The sequence below is a fragment of the Mycteria americana genome, chromosome 5 (genome assembly GCF_035582795.1).
Source record: "Mycteria americana isolate JAX WOST 10 ecotype Jacksonville Zoo and Gardens chromosome 5, USCA_MyAme_1.0, whole genome shotgun sequence".
NCBI classification, from domain to species: domain Eukaryota; kingdom Metazoa; phylum Chordata; class Aves; order Ciconiiformes; family Ciconiidae; genus Mycteria; species Mycteria americana.
In genome coordinates, this window is record NC_134369.1 from 68,694,699 (window position 1) to 68,721,700 (window position 27,002).

Consider the following 27,002-nt stretch of genomic DNA (forward strand, 5'->3'; position numbering starts at 1 on the left):
CTTCAAAGAACAGGAATCATCTAAAGCGTTAACACCTTTTTTTTTTTCCTCAAAGTTATTGATTTTTTTTAAATGAAAAAACATCAGAAACTTTACTAATCCCATGAACTGTATCTGTACGCACAATGTAAAGGTGGGCAAGTAAGCACCAAAGAAGTTAGCTGGAAACGGACTATGAATGACGAATGTGTACAACCAACAATACACAGAATTGTACCCTTTCCTTTTGGACGAAATAATGCCTTCAGAAGCAATATGTAATTAGTTTTGCATTTTTCTCCCATATACATCTAATGAAAGCAAGCTATTACTTACAATTTGGAATCTGCAAAGGATCGAACTAAACACTGGTCCTTTTTCACTGTGACGTCATCATTACAGCTGGGAGACACAACCTGAAGTTTCAAATAAAACACTTTTTTTAAGCAAAACAAAACAAAAAAAAAGCTGATCTTGAAAGGAAAGAAAGATGGACAGCAGGAAAACTGCAGTTTTCCTGTTTCTTCTATTATAATTTCCAGTTCTGAGAAAAGAAACCTACTCCCAATTTGTATTACCAAGGACAACAATGACAAATTTCAAGAAGCAGTCTACCTCAAACTCTTAACTTTACTTGTTATGTACAAGCCAGAAAAGTTTGCAGTTTCATTTGTAAATTCAAAAACTACTCTACTGGGGTGACATCATGGGATCTTGTTTATTCACTCTGCTTTTTTTCTCTCGTTCATACAAAACCTGTTTAAAGCATCTATTTAAAAAGTCACAGACCCACTTATTTTATACCAGCTTCTGACCTTTGGCATTCAAACTGAGAGGTAAGTAGTATTTTTTTTGAAGTGTGGATAATATAAGCCGGTGTAGAATCCAGCGCATCCTTCCACAGCAGTATCATCCCTAAAAGTCTAAAAAGGTGATAAAAATGCATTTGCAGTATTTGTATTACCACAAAGAGAGTACGTTTACACTTTGCTTTAGACCATATACAGACAGAAAATGTCAATGCAGATGAACTTCTGGATCTACCAGGACTCACTGGAAGCTGTGCCACCCCATTCAGGTGAGTCAGAGTTTTACCCCCAAAATCAAGGTAAGACATTCCTGTTTCTCAGGTAGCAGAGAACAGAACAGGCACATGGCCTCCAGTAACTTAACTCCCTAGTTAGAACCGTGTTAAGTTAAAACCTGCTGTTAGTAAAGGGATATACAACAATCAGCACATGTACAACAATACCACATTTCACATTTTAAACTGAGACACATACAGCTGGGTAAGTCAGTGTCAAATATTCACCCTACATTACACCATAATGTTCTTTCAAGGAAGGGAAGACAACTGGCCTGTGTAGTTAGTTACCTTTTGATCCTGGATTCACACAGGAAAATAAAATGTTAAACTAAATTAGAAGATTGTAACAGCTGAGCTCGTTCTAGCTAACCATGAAGACTCAAAATAAAGGACTACAGAATATACAGTTAAGTAAGTAAAATCTGCAAAAATTAGTGAACCAAACCTGCGTGTTTAATGCTCTGAATAATTTTTTTTAAACAAACACGCCTCTGATGGATGACAGAAGATGTATATTCAGCTTGTCTGACAATACCAAAATGCTTACTAAAGAAAGCAACTTTTAATATGCATCCGTAAATTTTTCTGTGTGTATAAAGAATCTGCAAAGTGTCTACCTTTACAGTGCAAGTCTACTTGTACTTGAATTTATTTAATATATATTTATTATCAGCAATGGCAATGAACAGCTATATCCTACATTGACAGTCAAATAAAAATAATAACCAACCTCTACTGCTAGAGTAGCTGGCCATTTATGTAAATGCAAGCATGAAAGGAACTAGTATTTCACAAAACTGAAAGTCTAAGGAAAAAGGCAATCATTAAATACAAAAAAGATAAAAACTCCACTGCAATTAAAATTCATAAATCTAGTTGCTCTTGAATTGCCTGGGAGCGCAAGTCCTAACGTATCTTATTTTTAGAACAAAAACACTGCTACATACCAATCACTTTATGTGCAGTTTTGAAAGACTTAAGAGCCATAAAACTGTAACTTATACATAAATAATAATCTTTCATCTCCTACTTTTCATGGATACTGTACAATATTTGTAATTTTAGCAAATATGGGCAGCAGAGCTTAGCCTGACTACATTCACAACTTTGCTGTAAAAGTTGTGAAGTTTGCAAACCATCCTATCCAGGAAAACCGCTTATACGAACAATGTAACAAGTCAGATGACACTCTTGTCTAAAAAGATAGTAGTGTGACACTAGAGATGTCAACGTCTTAAGCAACTTACCAAAGCTGGATACCAGTCTGCCTTCTCAGAATTACAAGTCACACTCACAACTTTCCCAAGCAATTCATCATTGAGACGCCTTTTATCTTCATCCTCCTCTTCACTACTTTCTTCTTCCTTTTCATCTTCAGTACTAAATTATTAAAACATACAGTATTTTACAGTTTTCATCTGAAGTTAATATTTGAAAGCAAATACAGCTTACAACCAGGTCTTTCTTCCTGTTCTGCAAAGCTTCAAAAACAAAACTAGCATTTTAAGATCTGAAATTGCTTGAAACACACTTAAATATTAAGTGCACTTACTTAGTAAGAGGGATTTTGTAGAAATTCTTTCCAAGTAGTAGTATTTTACAACAGCATCATGCTGGAATTGGAGGCATGAATCAGGATTTGATTGTGCATGGACATGAAACAAAGAGAAATGGTCTCTACCCCAGAAACTTAAAAGCACCTTTTTCTCCTACTTTGTGCAGTATAAAGAAGGTTAAAAATCCTACATTTCCTGACACATGAGTTCCTATTATATGAAAGAAGCATAAATATTCTTAAAGCTACTACAAGCAAAAATCCCCATCAATTTCATAATACTGCTAACATATGCACATGTCTGTATGAACTGAATTGCTTAAGTCCATACGCTGTGTACACAGCTCGCATGACAGAGCATTCAGACCATTACAGCTTCAGTGGTAGTACTTCAGTTTTAGTAAAGGAAAAGAAAGCAATAGAGCACTATCAAAACTCACACGGGAAGAGATGATCTTCTTCCTCTATTAGATTTCTTCCCAATAACTGGAGTTCCAAAGTGCTCTGGATTGGTTAGTGGCAGTTGGTCAAGTGTCTACATGGAAAAATAGGAAACAATTAGTTTGCGATTTCTTCTTATTATAAAAAAATATAAATTAACTACTTAGTTTTCATTGCATATCCATCATTGCCTTACCTCACTTTCTGCGAAGTGCCTTTCTCCCTTCAAGCATAACGAAGTTCGTCTCAAGGTCCTTTCATCACCATCATCAAAAACTAGTATGAAGCCAAGAAAACACATTGGCACAAGATGATCAGATCTCCCAAGCTGACAAAACAAGTCTACTGTTTATCTCACAATTTAAAATATTCTCTAAAACATGACTTCCAAGACCTCCATTTAAACGTTACTTTCGTTCACAAGCAAAATGGAGGGTGGTATTCAAGATCCAGCCTAAGAACAGATAACATTTTCACACAGAGATTCAAGCCAGTATAAAGTAAGGCTTTTGGATGCAATAGTCTCAGTCTAATTTAGACATCCTTCTTATCAATACACTGCACATTTCAAACCATAGCTACTGGCTGCATACCAGTTACTATTCTCTAACAATATTAGGGTTTTGTTTGGTTTGGCGGGTTTTTTTACCCTACCCATTTATTCCTTACTTGTGCCACCTTTTAATCCTCTCTCTTGCTACAAACAACTCCACAAAAAGACAAAAGAATGGAAAGAAAAACAAGTGTGTGATAGTTTTTGCTACACTATCGATACTGTGCTACCAACAGACTGGGAGTACTGGAAACTTGCAACAGTTTCCAGTACTGACCAATTTATAAAGAATACTTAGTAGACATCCTGTTCTCTTAAAACTCATGTATAAGTGACAGGGAAGTTCCATCGAATTCCATCAATACACAGCTGAAGATGACTAGAATGCTATAAGGTTACTGCAAGCTTTGCCTGAGAAAGATCTACTCTTTAGTCAGTTTAAATAAACTCTTTTCACAAAAACTTCCTTGACGGGAAGAAAAGAGAAGTTACTAGTCCTCCCCCACCGGTTCAGATCCCACTGTCTGAGTCATGTGAACGGGCCCTTTTCAAAGAGCAGAGACCAGGTGGCTGTGGTCTGGCATTCCAGTAAGGTAAAAGTTTATTTGTATGGGTCAAAGTGCAGAATACAACTCTATATTTAAACTACTTGAAAGATACTTTGTCCAGTAGTGAACTTAAAAAAAAAAAAGAAGTTTCATGAGTGTTGTGCATATCGGTATGATAATTTTGGCATGTTTCTATTAAAAAAAAAAAAAAAGATCTCTTGAGTTAGCACAACTACCAACTATATGTGTATTCTTAGCCAAAACAGAGAATGGTTGCAGCAAGAAAAGCACTTATTTTATATGTCAAATAACTAAATAGAACAGTCACATTCTCATAATCTTAGATTAAAATCACAGACTGCAATAATAATCATATAAAAAGGTAGGAATAAAAATCAAATTAAGCTTGGTGAGATAAGCTTTAAGGTTCCCCCATCTTCAAAGTAGAGATACTGCTGTGGTACGCTCCACTACTGAATTATCTTAATGGCTTATGTTATAATACTCGTACACACAAAGCAACTAACTTTTCCCCTTTCCAAAACCCTAATATTTTAAGAACAGCAGATACCTATATGCCTAATTAGTTATACTAGTTAATAATATTTCCAAAACTTTTAAAATATAAATACTCGTAAGACCCATCAACCCCAACATCAATATGTTACTCTCAAAATCTTCTAGTTTAGCTTACAGCGCAAGGAAGCCACCACTGCGACATTTCGCAGTGGCGACATTTCGAAAACAAAGTGTGAGCTCTTCCCCTCCGCATTACTAATTCAGCATTGGTACCCACTGATCAGCTAAGCGCAAAGACCAGAGCGCTCAAAATAATTCTGAAGTTCAGTGTTGTCACAGGTTTACAGTAATTAAAAAAAAAAAAAAATCCGTGCCACCCATTTGAATTTTAAGTGTCATTACCCACTCCAATGTGTCACTCATCAGCTCTCCGTACACTTTGATAACAATATTGCATTGGCATATTTTTAAGTTTTAGGGTGGTTTGGCTGGTTGGGGTTTGTTTTGTTTTGTGGGTTTTTTTAATGTTCTGTGTATCCTACAGAGTGTGCCACTTCTCATCGCTCTGAAGAGACTTAAAAGCAGATAACCGTCATAATCCTTTGCCAAACACATTCAGAACTAAAGTCAAAGTACTAATTTTTCACAAATAATCATTTTAGGGGACAAATGGCTTGTGACTGGCAACAGGTAACTTTACTGAATAAAGCAAACAGAACCTGATACATGACAGTAAAGAAAAAAAAAATCAATCTAGTTTATCCCCAATTTTGGAAGCTCTACGTATTTATATAAAACTAGTATAGTAGAGAAAGAAATCAAGCAAACCATTCATAAACCAGAACAGTTTTCAAAATGAAGACAGTTGACAAAGGGCCTCAGTATCATATTGTAGAGCATACAAGATGCTCCAAACTTCTATTTCTTACATTATCTCCCAAACGTCAATTTTTGATGACATATACCATTTTTTCATCCCTAAAAGATAAAATCTTACAAATACTGAGTGTTAAGTAAAATACACTAGTAAAACATGCTAAATCAGTACACATAAGGAAATTACGACAATTAAGAACTGTGTGAGATATTCTGCTTTCCTCAATTACAACAAACATGCAAGTTCACTTAGAACTTTGAAAGTCACATAATTAGATATTCCTGACCAATATGAGACAAACATAGATTGCAAAATGTATTTGCAATTGCAGAAGTGTCAACTTCATAAATTTGTATTTCACTTCCATGGACAAAACAATGTGGAAGAAAAAATAATTAATGCTGAATAATTAAGTTTTCCTAATCACTCCTCAGACTCAGAGACAATGAAAGCATGAGTATGCTTTCAGGGCTTGGCAGTCATGCTTTCAGTCCTATTCCCAGTTTCATACCTGAATGAAGACAAGTCTACCCCGTGCCTCAAAAGCAGCCCTCTTCCTACGAGCCTTTTCCTGCCATTTCTCTCTGTTTTCTCTAGTTGAAGGTACAGAACCAGCCTGTTCTACATAAGCTACTTGTCCCTTGCCATACAGGGAAAAAGTGCTAGGCCACTCCACATTTTCCAGAACTGAAACAGGTGGACTACAAAAAACAAAACAAACTCAAAGCCCCTTCTGAAACACCTCTCCTGCCCCTAAAAGGAAAGCCAATTTTTCCAAAAGGATAGAGTACTTTCTTTTACATGAGAGGCAGTTATCACACAACTTCAGGAAAGGAAGGCGGAGAAGCACAAATTCTCAGACCTCCTTCCCGAACTGCAGCAGGCCAAAGAATTGGCATAACCATTACATGGAAGTGTAGAAAAATATCTCACTTCAGCAGCCATGTGAGAGTGTCCTGCCTGGGGCAAAGGAAATGCATGGCAGAGTAGAAGAGTGCATGACTCTTTCAAAATAATCAAGTCCAATATGTTCCATTTTACCTGGGTAATTTTCTTCCAGCACTGAAGTTTCTCTCCCCCGCACCCCTCATTCAGGTTAAAAGAATGGATAGAGTCAAGGCAAGAGACCGGCATCGATGAGTGGAGACCTACTGGTCTAACTAAAGGGCAAGATGGAAATGCACAGGCAGTGGAAGCAGGGACAGGTATCCTGGGAAGAGCATAGGGACGCTGCCCGGTTGTGTAGGGATGGGGTCAGGAAGGCCAAGGTGCAGCTGGAGCTGAACGTGGCAAGGGATGCAAAGAATAAGAAGGGCTTCTACAGGTATTTCAGCCAGAAAAGGAAGGTCAAAGAAAGCGTTACCCCCTGATGAGCAAGACTGGCAAACTGGGAACAACGGACAAGGAGAAGGCTGAGGTACTCATCAACTTCTTTGCCTCAGTCTTCACTGGCAACCTCTCTTCCCACACCTCTCGAGTGGATGGACTGCAAGGCAGGGACTGGGGGAGCAAAGTCCTTCCACTGTAAGAGAAGATCAGGTTCGTGACCACCTGAGGAACTTGAACATACGTAAGTCTACAGGACCTGATGAGATGCATCCCAGAGTCCTGAGGGAATTGGCTGATGTAGTTGCCAAGCCACTCTCCATGACATTTAAAGAGTCATGGCAGTCAGGTGAAGTCCCTGGTGACTGGAAGAAGGGAAACATGGCACCAATTTTTAAAAAGGGTAGAAAAGAGGACCCTGGAACTACCGACCTGTCAGCCTCACCTCTGTGCCTGGGAAGATCATGGAACATGTCCTCCCAGAAGCTATGCTAAGGCACATGGAAGACAGGGAGGTGATTCGAGACAGCCAGCACGGCTTCACCAAGGGCAAGTCCTACCTGACCAACCTAGTGGCCTTCTATGATGGAGTGACTACATCAGTGGACAAGGGAAGAGCTATGGATGTTGTCTGTCTGGACTTCTGTAAGGCCTTTGACACGGTCCCCCACAACTTCTTTCTCTCTAAATTGGAGAGATATGGATTTGATGGGTGGACTGTTCAGCGGATGAGGAATTGGCTGGATGGTCGCATCCAGAGGGTAGTGGTCAATGGCTCAATGTCCAGATGGAGGTTGGTGACAAGTGGTGTCCCTCAGGGGTCCATATTGGGACCAGTACTGTTTAATATCTTCATCAATGACACAGACAGTGGGATTGAGCGCACCCTCCACAAGTTCACAGACAACACCAAGCTGAGTGGTGTGGTTGACACGCCTGAGGGACGGGATGCCATCCAGAGGGACCTGGACAAGCTCGAGAAGTGGGCCTGTGTGAACCTCATGAGGTTCAACAAGGCCAAGTGCAGGGTCCTGCACATGGGTTGGGGGAACCCCTCGTGTCAATACAGGCTGGGGGATGAAGGGATTGAGAGCAGCCCTGCAGAGAAGGTCTTGGTGGTACTGGTGGATGAAAAGCTGGACATGAGCTGACAATATGCACTCACAGCCCAGAAGGCCAACCATATCCTGGGCTGCATCAAAAGAAGCGTGGCCAGCAGGTCAATGGAGGTGATTCTGCCCCTCTACTCTGCTCTGGTGAGACCCCATCTGCAGTACTGCATCCAGCTCTGGGGTCCTCAGCACAAGAAGGACATGGAGCTGTTGGAGCGGGTCCAGAGGAAGCCACAAAAATTATCAGAGGGCTGGAAGACCTCTCCTGAAGGTCTGAAGGCTGAGACGAAGCTGAGACGAAGGCTGAGATGAAGAAAGGCTGAGAGAGTTGGGGTTGTTCAGCCTGGAGAAGAGAAGGCTGTGGGGAGACCTTATGCAACCTTCCAGTACCTGAAGGGGGCTTATAAGAAAGATGGGGACAAACTTTTTAGCAGGGCCTGTTGTGGTAGGACAAGGGGTAATGGTTTTAAACTAAAAAAGGGTAGATTCAGACTAGATTTAAGAAAGACATTTTTTACGATGAGTGTGGTGAAACACTGGCACAGGTTGCCCAGAGGTGGTAGATGCCTCGTCCCTGGAAACATTCAAGGTCCGGCTGGACGGGGCTCTGAGCAACCTGATCTGGTTGAAGATGTCCCTGCTCATTGCAGGGGGGTTGGACTAGATGACCTTTAAAGGTCCCTTGCAACCCAAACCATTCTATGATTCTATGAACATATCCAACCCCCAAGAGTCTCATATAAATATATGTAAATACATATATACACACACAAATGACAAAAATAGAAAATTTTTACCAAGTCTGTGTGTGGTTATCCCTACAGACAACACCTGCTCAGTACAGAAGATGTTTTTAGACAATTACAATAGAATTCTCAATAACAAAAACTAAGTAGTGTTATATAGAAGGAAATACCACAGAATTATCATTACTTTAAAAGACCTTGCTTTTTTTAAATGATTAATAGAAAAGTGACAGTTACATTTAATTTTCTGTCTTGATGGGGACCAGTAGGGGCAGAGGTAGAAGGACCGTGAGGGGCAGAAACAGAAGACACTAATATTTTTGGTCTTTCAAAGTCATTTAATTGCTTCAAGGATAAACTGAAACTGTCTTTGACCACGTAAGAGTTTTTAGATATGCAAGAAACTGTCTGCTCATTCTACAAGGATTTATGCATGTGCAACAGCACCTGCAACTGACAGCATAGCCACACAACTCAGAGCAAGACAACATCTTTGCAGAACAACAAAGTATGTAACAGAACAACACAAAAAGAAAGATTTTCTTAGCCAAATTAGTGACCACTTTATAAAGTGTTAATGGAGAAAAGATAGCACCATTTTTCATACAAAAATATCAAATTATTTGAATCACTAAAGTGGGGCCAAGTAAGAACTCTCCAATGAATCACAATGCATGAAATATTTTGTAATTGTAGCTATTTTAAACTTGTTTCTCTTCTACGGAAAAATACTTGTTTGCGCCTTACTGAAAAGGTAATCAGAAACACACATTGATAGTCTCAGCACCTTTAAAAATATATACCTTTCCTAAACTAAGTAGGCCTTGTGGTTTCCATCTCACTTTTAAGAAAAATCTACTTCACCAAAAGTACTGTTCATATTACTGCCACCCTATGCATGACTTTTTAATGCTAGTCCTAGATGCTTTAAATGTCTTTTCAATGTACAGTATTATATATTAAGGATTTCATAAATATAAGCAGTAGGGCAGACGGCACAGATTTTGGCTATGCGATACTTTAATACTATGATAGTAGTCATGTCAGAAGAACTTAATACACTCTTAGAATGTGCTCTAAGCTGCAAATTCATTCCTCTTTTTAACCTCATCCAGAAGTAAGGCTGTTTAATTCTAGTTAAAATGCCTAGTACTAACAAACAGACAAATTAAAACCTGTTGAATTAATGTTGAATAACTTGTATTAATTACATTATCATTCCTTAAATAGGTTATTGTTACAACTCCAAATTCTCCAACAGCAGAAATTCTAGAGGTTATATTCCATAAGAAAGAATTTACTGAATAGTATCAGTTGTGTTAAGGAGGGAAGGAAACAGGAATAGAAGAGAGGGAGACATCTCCCCATACACATGGAATGTAGTCATCAAAAGATGTGTTTACAGCGCCACAACATTTATCTTAGAAGGGGAACCTACAATCCTGTCCTTCCAAAGAAACAAGTGTGAAAAAGCAGAAGCCTTTTAAGTACTACCATTGCCTAATCTTGTAGTGGGCAGGTACTTGTTGGGAAACCAGCATGTACCAGCTGACTATTACAGTAAATACTTCTGGAAAGGCAATGATACATACTAGCCAAGAACCTATATACTACTATTTAAGAGTTAATACAACAAAGTAGGAACAACAGAAAGAAAAGCAACGTTTCTGCTGGCCAGGGGCCTTTCTTCCAAATATGTTGCTTAATGCCGAACACTGACAGAAGGGGAAAAAAGATGACTAAGCAGCACAACCTGGAGGCACAGTCTCTGTTATAATGCTTGTTCTAGTCCCAAGAATGGAGTTCAATATGCCCCATACAGAGCACATTTAAACAGTGGAAATAAAGTGGAAATTTTCAGAATTTCACTGCATCCCAACCTTGCTGATAATAACAGGAAAGAAACAGAACTGATTTTTTTCTTCTGTTTGTGGAAGTCTAGGCAAGCCAAAGCTATGACAGAAAAAGAAAAACAAAGTTTCCCAGTGGGAATCAGTGCAATGCCTCCCAAAAGTTAGAAAAAAAATTGCTTGATTAAACATTGAGTACCTCAAAAATGCATTAAACAGTGCAACTTTCCACTCACTATAGATGAGCAGGTATCTTCCATTCCCTGTCTGTAGCAGGCCCATATATGCCATTAACAAAAATACTACTAAACCCGTCCTCACAAAAATGCTGTCTCAACATCAGTTCTCATATATTTATAGAAGAAATATTAACAAGTCAACTAATCAAAATCACTTTTAGGAACCGTGAAGAAACTTGCCACAAAAGATTGCAGATCAGTTTAACTACATCTTGTTTATAAATATCCCTAAGATTTTAAAAATAAAAAAAAAGAAAGAAAAAGGAGAACATAGCAGGACAGTAGTGGTAACATCCTCGTAATAGTTATCATATTACTTATACACAGAGCAGTGTTACCGAACAAGGCAGTCCAGTAATAGACAAGTGAATAGGAAGAATAACCCTCAAGGCTGCATCTGCTTGCTAACTTCAAATCCAGCAAGTTACGTTACTGTTGCTGCCCAAAGGAGGAGAGATTCTATACTGCATAGCAAGTAAACCTTTTTTCTCATTCCTAATCCCATTCAGAAACTTTTAAATCTACCAAGACAATGAAAGTACATACCAACAAGTAAAAACTAATCCAGTGTCACTATGCACACTTAATTATTTTCACCAGCTGCCTGACAAAGTGGTAATTTGTGAGCTATCAGAGATGCTATCTATGAATGTCTTGATGAATGTGTGTAAGTTTTGCAGATTTTTGTTTTTCAGCTGTGGAAACAATATAAAGTACCAAGAGTCACACGACACTTGTGGAATGACCTTGTAGACAAGGACTGTACTAACTACCGATTCATCACTGTAAGAGCGTTTAAGAGCAAGATACTGCAGTGTATTGTGTTACTGGAGAGACTACAGAACTCAATTTAAAAAAAAAAAAAATCATTTTAAATGAGCTTCAGTTCCTCTACAGAAATGTATATGAAGTATCACTGAAAACACAGAAGTGTGACCTTTGAGTCTACTCATAGAAGACTATCACCTTACAAACAAAAACCTACTGTCTGAAACTGCTTTTTCTGAGATGTTACAGTAATCTTACTATTATTACATATAAAGAGATCAGAGAAAAAAATTCTACCTCCCTGCTTTCCCTACAGTATTGTTTGTACACATTTTTTTTTAAATACTCAATCCACATTCTAACAAAGGCAGTTTTATAACCAAAGGCTCTATCCAGTTGATTTGTAACAAGGTTCAGTTAATATACTTTTCCACCGTCACTTCTGCTCCTCTACCTGCACGTTGCCTAAACACGCTTAAGTGCTAAATGCGGTGCTATTCTTTTTTTCTAGATTCTCCAGAAAGCAACCAACACAGCTACTGCACAGTTTCCATGCGCCACAGGCGCACTTAAACAACAGTATGTCCCAAGGAAGGACTCTAGGCAAATTCAGGGTTTCCTCAAAATCCACCCAAGCAACATTTTGAAGAAGAAAAGAATAAATTTATGGTGGGTCAGGGTGGTATAGAGCACCAGCAAAGTGGGGGCAACTGGACAGTTCCCCTGCCACATTTGTGGTTTTGGATTCCTGGATGACACATGCACAGCCAGAAGATGAAGTGATGCTTCTGGGATGTAGAACTCAACAGGATGCTGGGAAGAACCGGTCAAACCAGCCACACAAACGTGACTAGTGCCTTGCACATACTACAAAACGTGCGCTGTTGAAATTATAACAAGACAAACCGACAAGCCTCTGGCATGGATGAAATCAACTGACTGTGGTGGCACTGACAGCTTTTATCACCCTTCATGCAGGAGTAAGACATGTTAGGAGCTTCAAGTTGTAGCAGAGCCAGGACCAAGTACAGATATCTCCACACAGCATTGGAAGAGGAAAACTTTTTTTAAAATAGGAAAATGTGACTATAAATAGCTCCTGTTAGCAACCCTGCTCCTGAAAGACCTAGGACATCACTGTTGGTTCATTTTCTGATAAACATTCTCAGAATTATGAACTGGAATTTTCAAAACCCATGCAACATAAAAGAAGACTAGAACCAAATACTTAATACCTTTTGTTTCTGTCATCTGCCCTCCTAAATGCGGTACCCCAGAGTGGTGCAACTGGTGGCTGAGACTATACTTCATTTCCAAACAACTCAATTGGACTACCCAAAACTTCACTTGCACAAGGACGAGCAGTCAGGTATCTAACTCCTGCCAGCACACACTCCAGCATTCCCTGCAACCTGCCACAGTGACTACATGAGGGGAGGAAGTTATCACCATGTGAGGCTGGAGAGCAGCACAAGCAGAGGTATGAGGCTCACAGAGGTGTCTCAAAAGTGGTGTCTGGCTTACAGCACAGCCAAAGTTGGGCCATGTTGATGTACAACACCATACTAGAGCCAAAAAGGAAAAACTCTGTTGGCTTTGCAGATTTGTATAGTGTTGAAAAGAATGAGAAAAATAAACTCTTTACATTCATGCTAAAATATTCTGCCATTTCATCATGGTAACTTTTAAAAGGAGAAAAGATATGTCTTCTCTTACATAAAAGTACTAGATGAAGCTTGAAAGCCATAATTCTCAAAAAATAAAGATTCACGCTCCCTTTCACTCTAAACAGTATATAAAGCCCTACTGTTGACAGCAAGGTCTGCTAGAAACTGCAAATGCTTCTCACTGTTTTGTTTGTTCTCTCCCTATTTCCTACTCATTTCAGAGGAAAAATTACTGAAAGTTAATACATGTTTTCTCTGTCTCTCTTTAAAAAAAACTTTTCCTTGATTTTATCTAGCAAAATACAAGGCACAAAGCTCAATGTATTTGATCTGCTTTTTTCTTTTGTTTAAAGCTGTAGATATGGTTAAATTACATACACTTAATGAGACCTAAGCACATACAGATTATTAACCTGAGTTTTGTCAAGAGAGAGATGACACTTCCGTTTTGATGGGGCAGTAAAAAAGGCCGTTCTAGCAGCTACTCTTCAGATGCTTGCTCAATTGAAATACTGTTTCTCACTTTTATATAGACACTACCTCGCTTCCAGTTCTGTACAGAAGTGATGCAAAAGTGTTTCCTTAAAGAACATATACATAAGGATTTCTGTTTTCTGAAATTCTGGTAATGCTTGTAAGATTCCAGAGAGAATGTGAAAACAGGAAAATACAGCTATGCACTTCGTAAGGCGTGGCCTGGGTTGTGGTTTCTTTTCTTTTTTAGTAATTTCAGACATTATTTCAGTATTTACCTGAAGCATTTTACATGTTAACACAGAATCAGGTGGATGGTACGCTAAGTAAGCCATAATTCAAACAAGGCTCAGCTGAAAGCAGATCTGATAGACCATTCTAATGCTACGCAATTATCACCTAGCAATATATCCGGCACTTCAAACACATTGATGCAGCACTTCAATATTTGTAAATTAAGTACAATCATTTTAAATAATTGCGTTTTAAAGATTAAAACATCCAACCAAGCCATTTGTTATCCAAAGAACTTAAACCGCTATTACTGTCATCCCACTTTAGATTCAGTTGAGCAGATGAGAAGGCTGACCTCTGCAGTGGCATTTTTCAGACATCGTTAAACTTTCACTCCAAACAACTTTTGTTTCTTCACTTACTTATACTGAAAAGCTGAATTTCAAAGGTAATTTCAAAAGTATTTCCAAATCACAGCTGACAGTTTCGATACAACGAAATGGCTACAGTAACATCATTACGAGGTAAAAACAGGTGAAAAAGGGATTCCATGGCAGCTACAGCAAAAATAAATCCTTATTTATTTTGGGTACATGAACGCCACTAATAGACAGGAGATACTGTTAAAATAGACTACCTAATCATCATTGTGGCTCTTTTGTTATGTTGGTGGCAAAGTAGCCTATTACAGCAAATTCAACATAGCATTTCTACTGGTTCACCTTATTGAACAAAGCAAAGTTGTTTCAACTGACTTTTTTTTTCTTTAGATACCTATCTGAAATAGAGAACCTGATTTGCAAGAGTGGACATCATCACTTCTCACTAGACATGCATGTGGTTTGTTTTGGTGGATTTTTTAGACTTTTGTAGTTAATACTTTGAAAATGTTTGTCTGTATATATTACTCATTTCCCTACCCATATCAGTCTACTTTAGATCACCGAGAAAGAGATGCTACGTAAAACAGAATATAAATACTACGGGAAAAGCACATACTACTGAAACACAAGCTTTCCCTTGTGCTTTCCATCTCAAGCCCGACCACATTCAGGAAGACATTCTAGAAACCTGAAGGCTGTTAATCCACTTCCCTCTCAACTCTTTAGCTTTGACTGAATCAGTCAATAACACTGCCAAGTAGTACAGCCCACCATCTATTAAAAAGGAAGCAATTCAACTCTGCTTGCTTCACAGCAACATAAGCATACACCTAATATCTATCCAAAACTTTCCACAAAGATACAATGGAAGCAGCAGGCAAAAGATAAGGCTTATTTTTCATACCTCAATGTTTCTGTACTCAACCTAGAACACTTCCCCCAATTTTAAAAGTAAAATAACCGTTTTTTAAATGACATAAACTTCATGATCTGCTTACTTTGGTCAATGTTACCTGTGCTTTCAACACCAATAAGCACGCCACCACATACAACTCACAAAAATGTTTGTAAGATCTAAATACAATTCCAATGTGCTACAATTGTATTTTCATAGTCACAGGTATAGTCTACATGCCATATTACAGTACTGCATGTTAACTTACCATAAGATTACTGAAATCCCCCACACACCCCCAGCTCCAAATTTTTACAAAATCCTAGCAGTCTTCATACAGTTGCATATGGAAAACATATGAGTTTATTTTCCCTATTCCACCTATCAAAAAGTATTTTGGGGGGAAAGAAAATTACAATAATAAATAAATTAATTGGTTCAAGTTTCTGAGGAACTGCACTTTGATAAGTGTATGAAGTAAAAATCGTGGCATGCATGATTTATCTCTTACATTATTGGGGAGAGTTCAACAATTTATTAAACCTAAACAACAACCCACTAATACAGGGCAGAGCATGTATTCACCATTCAAATTACCTGCTCATCAAGTAAAGATTTTTGGCAGAAATGTACTGCTCAAAAGAAAAGGAAAAAAAAAGAAAAAACAGACAAAACTCATGCCCAAAACAGGGGACTTAAGGTTCACCTGTCAAATGTAAGAAGACAAGCATGTTTATTTTATCAATTAATAGTTTAAAGCCTTTTTAAATCACCGAAGCAGGAATATGTAGGGTTGGTTTACTGCTGTAAATCTTCTGGTCCAAATTCAAACAGAATGAGCTAAAAATGCTACTTTAAAACTAAAATAAGTAAGAGTTTTAAAATGGAAATGGTAATTCATAAACCATGAAATTATTAGTGCAAGACTGTGTTTCTTAACTCTTCTGTATCAGAATGGTGAACCTCTCAGTCAATATAAAGCAAAGTTGAAGGTCCAGTGTTCTTCGCTATGTCACATCACAGTACTAAACCAAGTAGATTTAAAATCTTCCGCACTCCAGAATAATCCTGCCTTTCCTCCCTGACCTGACATACACTACGATTTTACAGCTAAATCTACAATTTTACAGCAATGTTATAATCTTGAATAAAAATGCAAAGAGCAGTGAGCTTTCTCAACTGGTAAGTCAACCGGCTTGTATTTAAAGCACACAGTAACAATAATAATAATAAAGTGGTAAATCCTTCCAAACTATCTGTAGCGAGAGCCTTATCCTGATCCCACCAAGGATGACATGACCTCACCTACTGCAATGGAAATACTGGATTACTGAAAATATCTTCTTTATGTCTTAAAAAAGGGGTTAATGAATGAAAATAATTGACACAATGTGAGAGAGGATTCCTCAAGAGAGTTCAAAAGAATATGAAGTAAAGCTGAATACATTCTGTATACAAGGCAGCTAGTAAGAAACAAACAGTTTAAATTTACAAGTACCAATCTCGGAAGCAATGCCGAAGAGTAGCATGTACAGGACAATTAAGAGGAGCACGTTCCCTCCATGCTACTATTAGTGAATGTAAAGCTCCACTGCTGTGAGAAAGTTGTGCAAAAAAAGGATGGGTGCTTGCAAAGCTCTTTGAGTCAAATACTGTGGTTTTTTATTTGCTTATCTAGTATTACTTGAATGTTGCTGGGTTTTGTCATTCCATTACTAAAGCTGTTTCAGAAAAATCTAGATATCAGAATAAGCAATTCTAATTATTCAAAATAATTTATCTTGCAATGAATTCTTGTTCAACATTGGATAGGATGGCGATGGATAACATAGCGATGGATAACATAGCGATGGATAACATAGCGATGGATGGCTATAAACTCTTCAGGAGGGATAGGCGAGGCAGGAGAGGTGGTGGGGTAGCCCTATACATCAGGGAGAGTCTGGATAGTTTAGAGCTCAATGATGGTGATGATAGGGTGGAGTGTCTGTGGGTCAGAATCAGGGGGAAGGCCAACAAGGCAGATATTGTGGTGGGAGTCTGTTACAGACCCCCCAGCCAGGATGAGGGGACAGATGAACTATTCTATAAGCAGCTGGGAGAAGCCTCACGATCGCTAGCCCTTGTTCTTGTGGGGGACTTCAACCTGCCAGATGTCTGCTGGAAATACAATACAGCAGAGAGGAAACAGTCCAGGAGGTTCCTGGAGCGTGTGGCAGATAACTTCCTGACGCAGCTGGTGAGTGAGCCAACGAGGGAAGGTGCCCCGCTGGACCTCTTGTTCACCAACAGAGAAGGACTGGTGAGTGATGTGATGGTTGGAGGCTGTCTTGGGCAGAGCGATCATGAAATGATAGAGTTTTTGATACGTGGAGAAGCGGCGAGGGGGGTCGGCAAAACTGCCACCTTAGACTTCCGGAGGGCGGACTTCAGCCTGTTTAGGAGACTGGTCGAGAGAGTCCCCTGGGAGGCAGCTCTTATGGGCAAAGGGGTCCAGGAAGGCTGGACATTCTTTAAGGAGGAAGTCCTAAAGGCACAAGAGCGGGCTGTCCCCAGGTGCCGAAAGACGAGCCGGCGGGGAAGAAGACCGGCCTGGCTGACTAGAGAGCTCTGGCTCGAACTGAGGAGAAAGAGGAGAGTCTATGACCTCTGGAAGAAGGGGCGGGCAACTCAGGAGGACTACAGGGGTGTAGCGAGGCTGTGCAGGGAGAAAACTAGAAGGGCCAAAGCTGAGCTAGAGCTCAGTCTGGCTGCTGCTATAAAAGACAACAAAAAACACTTCTTCAAATACATTAGCAGCAAAAGGAGAGCTAAGGAGAATCTCCAGCCCCTAGTAGATGTGGGAGGAAACACAGTGACCAAGGATGAGGAAAAGGCTGAGGTACTTAATGCCTTCTTTGCCTCAGTCTTTATTAGCAGGGCCGAATGTTCTATGGGTACCCAGCCCCTGGAGTTGGAAGATAGGGATGGGGACCAGACTGGAGCCCCCATTATCCAGGGGGAAATGGTGAGTGACCTGCTGCACCACTTAGACACTCACAAGTCTATGGGGCCTGATGAGATCCACCCGAGAGTGTTGAAGGAGCTGGCAGATGTGCTCACCAAGCCCCTTTCCATCATTTACCAGCAGTCCTGGCTAACTGGGGAAGTCCCTGCTGACTGGAGATTAGCGAATGTGACACCCATCTTCAAGAAGGGCCGGAAGGAGGACCCGGGGAACTACAGGCCTGTCAGCCTGACCTCGGTGCCGGGGAAGCTGATGGAGCAGATCATCCTGAGTGCTATCACACGGCATGTAGAGAATAACCAGGGGATCAGGCCCAGCCAGCATGGGTTCAGGAAAGGCAGGTCCTGCTTGACCAACCTGATCTCCTTCTATGATAAGGTGACCCGCCTAGTGGATGAGGGGAAGTCTGTGGATGTTGTCTATCTAGACTTCAGTAAAGCCTTTGACACGGTTTCCCACGGCATTCTCCTGGAGAAACTGGCTGCTCATGGCTTGGACGGGTGTACTCTTCGCTGGGTAAAGAACTGGCTGGACGGCCGGGCCCAGAGAGTGGTGGTGAATGGAGTTTACTCCAGTTGGCGGCCGGTCACAAGCGGTGTTCCCCAGGGCTCGGTGTTGGGGCCAGTTCTGTTTAACATCTTTATCAATGATCTGGACGAAGGGATCGAGTGCACTCTCAGTAAGTTTGCAGACGACACCAAGTTGTGTGGGAGTGTTGATCTGCTGGAGGGTAGGCAGGCTCTGCAGAGGGACCTGGACAGGCTGGATCGATGGGCTGGGGTGAATTGTATGAGGTTTAACAAGGCCAAGTGCAAGGTCCTGCACTTGGGCCACAGCAACCCCATGCAACGCTACAGGCTTGGGGAAGAGTGGCTGGAAAGCTGCCTGGCAGAGAAGGACCTGGGGGTGTTGGTTGACAGCCGCCTGAATATGAGCCAGCAGTGTGCCCAGGCGGCCAAGAAGGCCAATGGCATCCTGGCCTGTATCAAAAATAGCGTGGCCAGCAGGACTAGGGAAGTGATTGTGCCCCTGTACTGGGCACTGGTGAGGCCGCACCTCGAATACTGTGTTCAGTTTTGGGCCCCCCACTACAAGAGGGATATTGAGGTACTGGAGCGCGTACAGAGAAGGGCAACGAAGCTGGTGAAGGGTCTGGAGCAGAAGTCTTATGAGGAGCGGCTGAGGGAGCTGGGACTGTTTAGCCTGGAGAAAAGGAGGCTGAGGGGAGACCTCATCGCTCTCTACAACTACCTGAAAGGAGGTTGTAGAGAGGTGGGGGTCGGTCTCTTCTCCCAGGTAACAAGTGATAGGACAAGAGGAAATGGCCTCAAGTTGCGCCAGGGGAGGTTTAGACTGGATATTAGGAAATTTTTCTTCACCGAGAGGGTTATCAAGCATTGGAACAGACTGCCCAGGGAAGTGGTTGAGTCGCCATCCCTGGAGGTATTTAAAGGACGTTTGGATGAGGTACTTAGAGACATGGTGTAGTGATGGTTTTTGGCAGTGTTAGGTTTATGGTTGGACTCGATGATCTTAAAGGTCTTTTCCAACCTATATGATTCTGTGATTCTGTGATTGAAATTTTGCTGACCCTGCATTCTGTGGTTTCTATTTCAGTAACTGAAAAGTGCATGAGCCTCCAACATGAGAAGTAGTTTTCTATTTCACTTCAGATATAATCATTATTTCAAAATTATTTTAAAGCAAACAGCTATTCATGTTATAAAGTGAATGTCCCCTCTTTTCTTTTTAAGGTGTGATGTCTCAATTCTTTTCTTAAAAAAAAAAAAAATCAATAAATCCTTTCTTCTATTGTTTCATACAAAACCCTACCCTCAACTCTACACAAAACAGAGGAATGACTTCAGAATGCACAGTGGTGCTACCAATGTTGTTCTTGTGTACAAGATCACATATAGTGAAAGAAGGTTTGCATTTCAGTCATTCATTACATGCCACAGGTTTTCAGCTAGAAGTGCAATTATGAGGTTTATGTCTTAAAATCTGCAAAAATTATTCTGAATTCCAGTGAGTGACACTACCATCAGTATACATACATTGTGCCAAATAAAACTTGATTGTTCAGCCCTGCAATTACCTTTGCAACAGCCCCCCCGAACATCAAATAATTATTATCCTATTTTAAATGGAAAAGGAAACAAGACCTGGAAGACTTAAAAAAGCGCCCTACAAAATCTATCTCTGATCTTACAATACAAGATATAATTCCTTCCATTATTACCTATAATTAGAAATACTTTGTTCAAAGATTAGAGATCGTAAATGAAAGCATGTGGCTACTCACCTACAGTATACCAACTAGCATCTGTCAACTTGCTGATAACAGCTTCTTGAAAGGATCCATCAGGCATTTTGGTTTCAACCATTGCACCAACCTGCAAAAAGGAATATCTCAAGGCTACATGTAATGCCAAACTCATATAATGGAGAAAAACAGGTGTACACATTAATTCTTCCAGCAATCTAGAATTTTTTTTTTTTAAGTCTCCTTTTAGCTAAATGTTACTTTGTAAAATTTAGTTACTTAGCTGGTAGGAACAAAGATCCTTAAGCATGAAGGCTGAACTGCAAGTAAGACAGTAAAGCAGCAAGAAACTTGGAACATCTAATTTCGGCATGACTTATGTCATCACAAGAAACAAAACAAGGCTAATTGGAAATAAATATTCAAATATTCAATCAAAGTAATTATTACTTTATTACTGATGTGCATGCAATTATTAGTATTTCTTACACTTTGAACATTGTTATACTGTCAACTAGATAACAGTAGCAGCCTACAACATGCATTGGTGTTCTTGCAGTAGCTAGAGAAAAGACAAAGACAAAAGATGATCTCCTCTGAAGAGCTCTATTTGCAGTCAGGGTTTTATGATGCAGCTATGTATTTTAGCAGACAACTCTTACATATAAAAATACAAACCAACACGTATTTTTATATAAAATACATCAACTATTTTAAAACGCAATTAGAGCAATTGTATTTACTATTGTCTAACAGGCTTGAACTTAGCTTCGTAATCAAGTTCTCTATTACTTATAAGAAGTTTTCTGTCTTACAAGATACAAAAATCATTGTGTGCACAAAACTGTGTGTGTATGGAGTATACTACATGAAGAAGCATAAACAGGCTCTAAAAGCTACAAGAGTTAAGACTAATTACTCAGAATCAATCTGACCTAAAGCAATGAGCCTCCTCCTGTTGATTTAAATTCTGTAGAACAGGCACCCACCTAAACAGCATCAAAATTTAGAATTTTACAAATCAATTACGTGATTACAAAAAAAAGGCATGCAATATACGTACTCTTAGAGGTCCTTTCACTTGGTCATCTTGCACTAACTGAGTTGAGTTATCCCCCTTCAGGACCACCTGAAAGATATTCATAAACTTTTAAATATATATCTTATTTTTAATAGCATACAAAAAGCATATGAAACTATTTATAAGAATAATAATTTGGAAAATAAGATCTTTATCAATCAAATGGACTCAAACATTATTGAATGCAAAACACTTGGCATGGACCATTTTACTCACAGGAAGCCCCAAGTATGACACTTAGTATTTAACCTGAAACATCATAATTAAAGAACAGGGCAAATCAAACATCAGCCATTCCAAGGCAAAGAAAATACATTCTGATGTGAGTTTGGATATTAATGCAATCCAGGGCATACCTGGAATTGGGCTTCCAGATCAGAAGACTAAACAGGTTTTTTCTCTCTCTCTACTTCAACTGTAGCACTTTATTAACAACACATTGAGTACTAAACTACAACAAAAATAAAAAGCTCTCATTATTAAATATGTATCAAAAAATCACCGAATGGACCGCAATACAACCATTTCTGCTACCTTAAGCGAGAGAAAGTTTTTATGGTAAAGATGTGAATCACTACAACTGTAATGAAAATAAGGATCAGTTACAGTGTAAGTAAACTATGCTTCTCCCTTTAAAAGCCAATGTTTGAGAAGGTAACACCAACGAGACAGAGTGAATGTAAGCCTACGCAATTTGAATCCTTGAGTTTGCAGAGACTCAGTTTAGAAACATAAAAGATCAATATTTAGGTGTCAACACTGTTAACTGTTTCACTGCCTTTTGTTATAGCAAAACCACCTACACAGTTTTAATAAAAAATTCCAAAATTCCTATTTATTTTCAGGAATCCAAAGTTCCAGGAGCTTCCTTTCCACTTATAACGGTATCGTTTTCTAGCTCCACCAACCATAATCTACACTGTAGCTGTATTTATAAATACTACACTAGTGGCATGCTAAAATACAGTTGGTATTAACACAAATTCAGGTTAATAATGCAGTTTATTTAATTCTTCTTTAAAATTTTATATCAGCATTGAGACAAATACAGGTTGTGCTGCTACTCAGGAAAAGACTACTGGACTTTCTGGACTCTTTGCACTCTTGGCAAGTGTGCCGGGGTGTGCCTACACGCTCTTAATTACAATATCAGGCTTAGTTTGTTAAAACTTCAATTGTTATAATATAATTGATATACAGCGACAGGAATTTCCACCAAGTCACAGCAGCCTCATACACTTCCAAATCTTATCATGGAGTAATAAAGCATAAGATTCTAATGAGAAAAAGAAACTCACACCTATTAACAGTCTAAATACTCTATCGTCAAAGATATAGATACAAAATCAAGGATGTCAGACCAGGACAGGCAGCACGCTGCTTCCTATGGAGCTTCTCATTAACACAGATTTCAAAGAACATCACAAATTTCTAAAAGTACTCATTAAGAACAGTGGAAAAGACTCCAAGATCTGAACTGTGGGCTTTTTTATCATGAAAAGCACTCTGATAAAGTGGTATGATCTATATATGTAACTGAAGAGGCTGATAGCTTGTTCTACTTGATTTAAGCATTAAAGCACATGAAAACTTAGATGTGTAGTTATAAAAAGAAGCTTTCATCTCTATTTGTTAGGGGGTTTTGGGTCTCTAATGCCTTATTTACATATCCTGGACAGTAGGCAAGAAAGTAGGAAGTAGGAAGATTTGGACAAAACAAAGCAGAAGAACAATTTCTGTATTTACTTTGATTTCTTAACTTTTATTTAACTACTTTTTATTCTTGTTTTCCCATACTAGCTTTAATAACAGTACTGCAACACCAAAATAATTACTTTCTTTTTTGGTTGTTTTGGCTTAAGACCTGTAAACGTGAATGAACGCTACATTTGAACTACACATGCCAGTACTTTGCACGTGTAGAAACTCAGCTACAGCCAAAGCACGCTGTTTTAGAAGAAGCAGCAGATGCTCAAAACTTAACAAATGTTATCCTGGACATTCCTAAAACGTGGTCTAAGAAACTAATTACTGCTGTCTTTTTTGCTCTTACGTTATCTCTTTTGGCATTGCCTCTTAAGTTCTGAGCTATAAAACTGAGAATGTCAGCTGGAATGATACGGAACTTTTGCTTCTGAAGAGGTTGCTCTTATTCCTTATTACTGATGTAAAGCCTTAATCCTCTATTTGTGACATCAAAACTGATTGCTGTGAAACTGATGCATCCACAAACAGAAGACAACTGTGATCAGGAAAGTAGCAAGAATAGGTAATTTGAAAGCTCATTCTTTTCCCAGCATACTCCTAAAAAAATTTAATAACCACCCCCCCCCCAAAAGAACAAAAAACACCCCACACCCAATATCAAATTATGAAAAACAACATTCAAGTGTTCTTTAAAATTCATACAGTGAGGTGATAAACATTTCCTAGTCTTTAGAACTAGCATCTCCTCTGACAGTCCTTTCAACGCAATGCTTTAATAAAATCAGCAACAACCACAGTATACTACCTTGACTTTCACAAGCCTTTTCACTGTCTTAATCTTTGCCTCACAGAAGGCACCACGGTACTTGGCACTGACATCAGTTCCCACTGTCAGGTAGGCAGGCTCATCTGCTGCCTATTAAGGAACAAAAAATAAGAACAAAGTTTAGTTCTCCTTATTTATTTTTACAGCTACATCATTATATATTTAATTTTACGTCTAAACATTTAGATCTATTGACTTTTAAGTGATAAACAATGTCTGTACTTGAACTGCAATCAGACTGTACTTTAAAAGGGGAAAAAAAAAAAAAAGAAACCAACAAACAAGTTACAGGAAGTTTTGTTTTACCAGTGATGTTGACCCCCCGCCACCCCCCCTCCAGCCTAATTACTCTCCCAGAAATATCTTTGAGGGTATTCAACTGATATTTGGAACATCTCCTTATAAAAAGGGTAATAACATATAGGACTGACTATTAATTCAAGTAATTCCTATACAGCATACAAAAGGAAAATGTTTCAACTGCAAAAAGGCAGTATAAAAGATATTTGTGCTTTTTTCAGTTATAAGCAATCCAATGACACAGATTATTTTAAACACTTGAGATTGCTATCATCCCAATACTTACAATTAAGTCTATAACATTCTATATATAGATTTTTTTTTTCCTGCTGACTAAAAGGAGACCTCTAGAGAAATTTGTTGTAATCATTCAAACAGCTGTTAACTAGTATTTTTCTTTCCTGAAATGCCTTTATCAAAGCTTAATTGCTTATGCATTTTTAAGAGAGAGAAATATTTCTCATCATGTTTTCCTTAATCTGGACTTTATTACTCAACATTTTACTTTATTGTGCTTGTAGCCATTGATAAACAAGGACAAAATTACCACGGTGAAAACGTCTATCAAGACAGGAAATCAGCACAGAATATTAAATAACTTTTCCTGTTATGGGGTTGATTTTTTTTTTAAATTGTTATTATGTCTTCAACTCCGAAGGCAAAAAAAAGTTTTTCTCTCTTTTGTGAATCATACTGCAATTGTTAAGCCTTTGTACTGAAAAAACCGGCAACAGCTAAGGCGGGACAAAAGCTGTGGTTTTGCAAACTTGCAATAGCAGCTGCTGATACAGGAAGCATTTAAAGACAGTAGCCCAAAGGACAACAACTCAAAAGACGTTGTGAATTTGCAGACTACTACTGCAAGACGATAAGAGCTTAGCTCACCCACACCTCAGCTGGAGAGCAGAAACAGGATTTGCAGCATGCACCGAAACCCCGGCCAGCGTTATCCTACTGTTGCTCAGCCGAGGCGTGCGATTAAAAATGAAATCGCCAGAGCAGCTAGCGAGGGGGGACAGGCAGCCGTTCCCCGCTCCGCAGCCAGCCTACCTTCATCTTTAAAGGTTATTTGAGGGATTCCAGCTCAAAGACTTCTCCTCCCCGCGAGCACACGGGAAAACACTGCAAAACAAGAAGGGGGGGGGGGGGGGGGGGGAAGCGGTGAAGGCGGACCCGCGTGAGCGTGGGTCTCCCCGTGAGGGGGCGGCCGGGCTGCGAGGGGAGCCCAGCGCGGGCGGGCGGGAGCCGCCGCCCGTCCCAGCCCCGCCGGGCCGCGGAGGGAACGGGGCCGGGGCCGCGGCCGCCGCCCGCCGCTTCCCGCCCGGCGGCCCCTCGGTGTGTCACGTCGCCATTGCTCCCGCTCCCCGCCTCAGGGCGGAGGGGCCGGGGCGCGCGTTCCACCCGGGAGGGAAACCCGCCGCCCCACACGGGCAGCTCCTCGTCGGGGGGGCGGCGGGGCCCGCCGCCGCCTTCCCCGCCCCTCCCCGGCCCTCGCAACTTTCTGCGGCCCGCGGAGGGACGCGCCGAGCCCCTCCTCCCCGCCCCCCTCACCCGCCGGCCGAGCGGACTTCTCCCTCCCGCCCCCCGGCCGCCCGCCGCGGCCGCCGGGACGCCGCAGCCCCCGGCCCGGGGCAGGGGAGGCGGAGCGGGGGCGGGCCGGCGCCGCGCGGCTGAGGGGGCTGAGGATGGAGGGCGGCGCGGGCGGGCGGTCCCCGCCGCCAAGCGTCGGGGCAGCCCCGAGGACGGCGACGGAGGGAGGCGGCCGGGGCGCTCGGAGGGGGCACGGGGCGGAGTTCGGCGGGGAAGGGAGTCCCCGTCCGCGCCGTGAGGGGAGCGGCGGGCGTCCCCGCTCCCTCACGGGGTGGAAGGGCGCGCTGGCGCGGGGGGAAGGGGGAGCTCCCGGCGCCGCTCCGCGCCCCCTCCCCCGGGACGGCGGCGGAGTTGCGGCTGCCGAGGCACCCGCTGCCCTCCCTGCCTCCTACCTGGAAACTCGGAGCGAAGTGGGCAGCCCCGCGCTGCCCAGCCCGGCCCGGCCCCGCCGCGCTCCCAGCGCCGCAGCCCCCTCCGAGACGACGACAGCCCCGCGAGCGGCGGCGGCTGCTGAGCGCGGCCCCGCTCCACCCCCTCCAGCCCGGACTCGCACCGAATCACCAGCGACGAGCCCAATAACAAGCTGTTGAGCAGAATCTGTCCTGCTTGAACTCCCATTGGCCCCCTCGTGACGCCCCGGGGGCTCTGCCCCGCCCGGATTGGGCGCCGCGGACAGCACCCCCATTGGTCACAGGGCGGCCGGCAGAGAGCATTGGCCAGCCGTCGACGCAGGTAGAGCCAGAGAGACTTTTGATTGGCGCTTCTTCGGAGCGCCAGCCGATTGGTGGAGATTGAAGTGAAGTCAGCGTCCCCTCGCGGCTAATTGGTAGGAGCTGGATCCGGACGTAGGTCTGAGCGCGGTGATTGGCCACGACCGGGGGACAGGAAGAGGAACGGCGCGACGTGATTGGTGCGAGCCGTCTCCTGGAGACGCGGCGGGGCGGGGCCGAGGCGAGGGAGGGGGGCGGCGGG

The 27,002-nt window shown here is 41.2% G+C and overlaps 1 protein-coding gene across 5 annotated transcripts in view; it reads right to left on the reverse strand.

Annotated features, from left to right (window-relative positions):
* The window catches only part of ARID4A (AT-rich interaction domain 4A), a 54,194-nt gene extending 27,579 nt beyond the window's left edge, over positions 1-26,615 (reverse strand). For 2 of the 5 annotated variants that reach the window (XM_075503838.1, XM_075503835.1), the window contains exons 1-9: positions 26,423-26,615; positions 25,491-25,562; positions 24,120-24,230; positions 21,590-21,655; positions 20,566-20,656; positions 3,259-3,338; positions 3,062-3,156; positions 2,314-2,446; positions 316-395 (exon numbers count right to left, since the gene is read on the reverse strand). In XM_075503838.1, the coding sequence (XP_075359953.1) occupies positions 316-395; positions 2,314-2,446; positions 3,062-3,156; positions 3,259-3,338; positions 20,566-20,656; positions 21,590-21,655; positions 24,120-24,230; positions 25,491-25,496 (662 nt within the window). In that variant the 5' untranslated portion in view covers positions 25,497-25,562; positions 26,423-26,615. Of the gene's footprint in view, positions 1-315; positions 396-2,313; positions 2,447-3,061; positions 3,157-3,258; positions 3,339-20,565; positions 20,657-21,589; positions 21,656-24,119; positions 24,231-25,490; positions 25,563-25,991; positions 26,010-26,422 lie in introns of those variants that run through there. The other 3 variants (XM_075503839.1, XM_075503837.1, XM_075503836.1) reach the window with 3 other exon arrangements.
* Between the last annotated feature and the right edge of the window lie 387 nt (positions 26,616-27,002).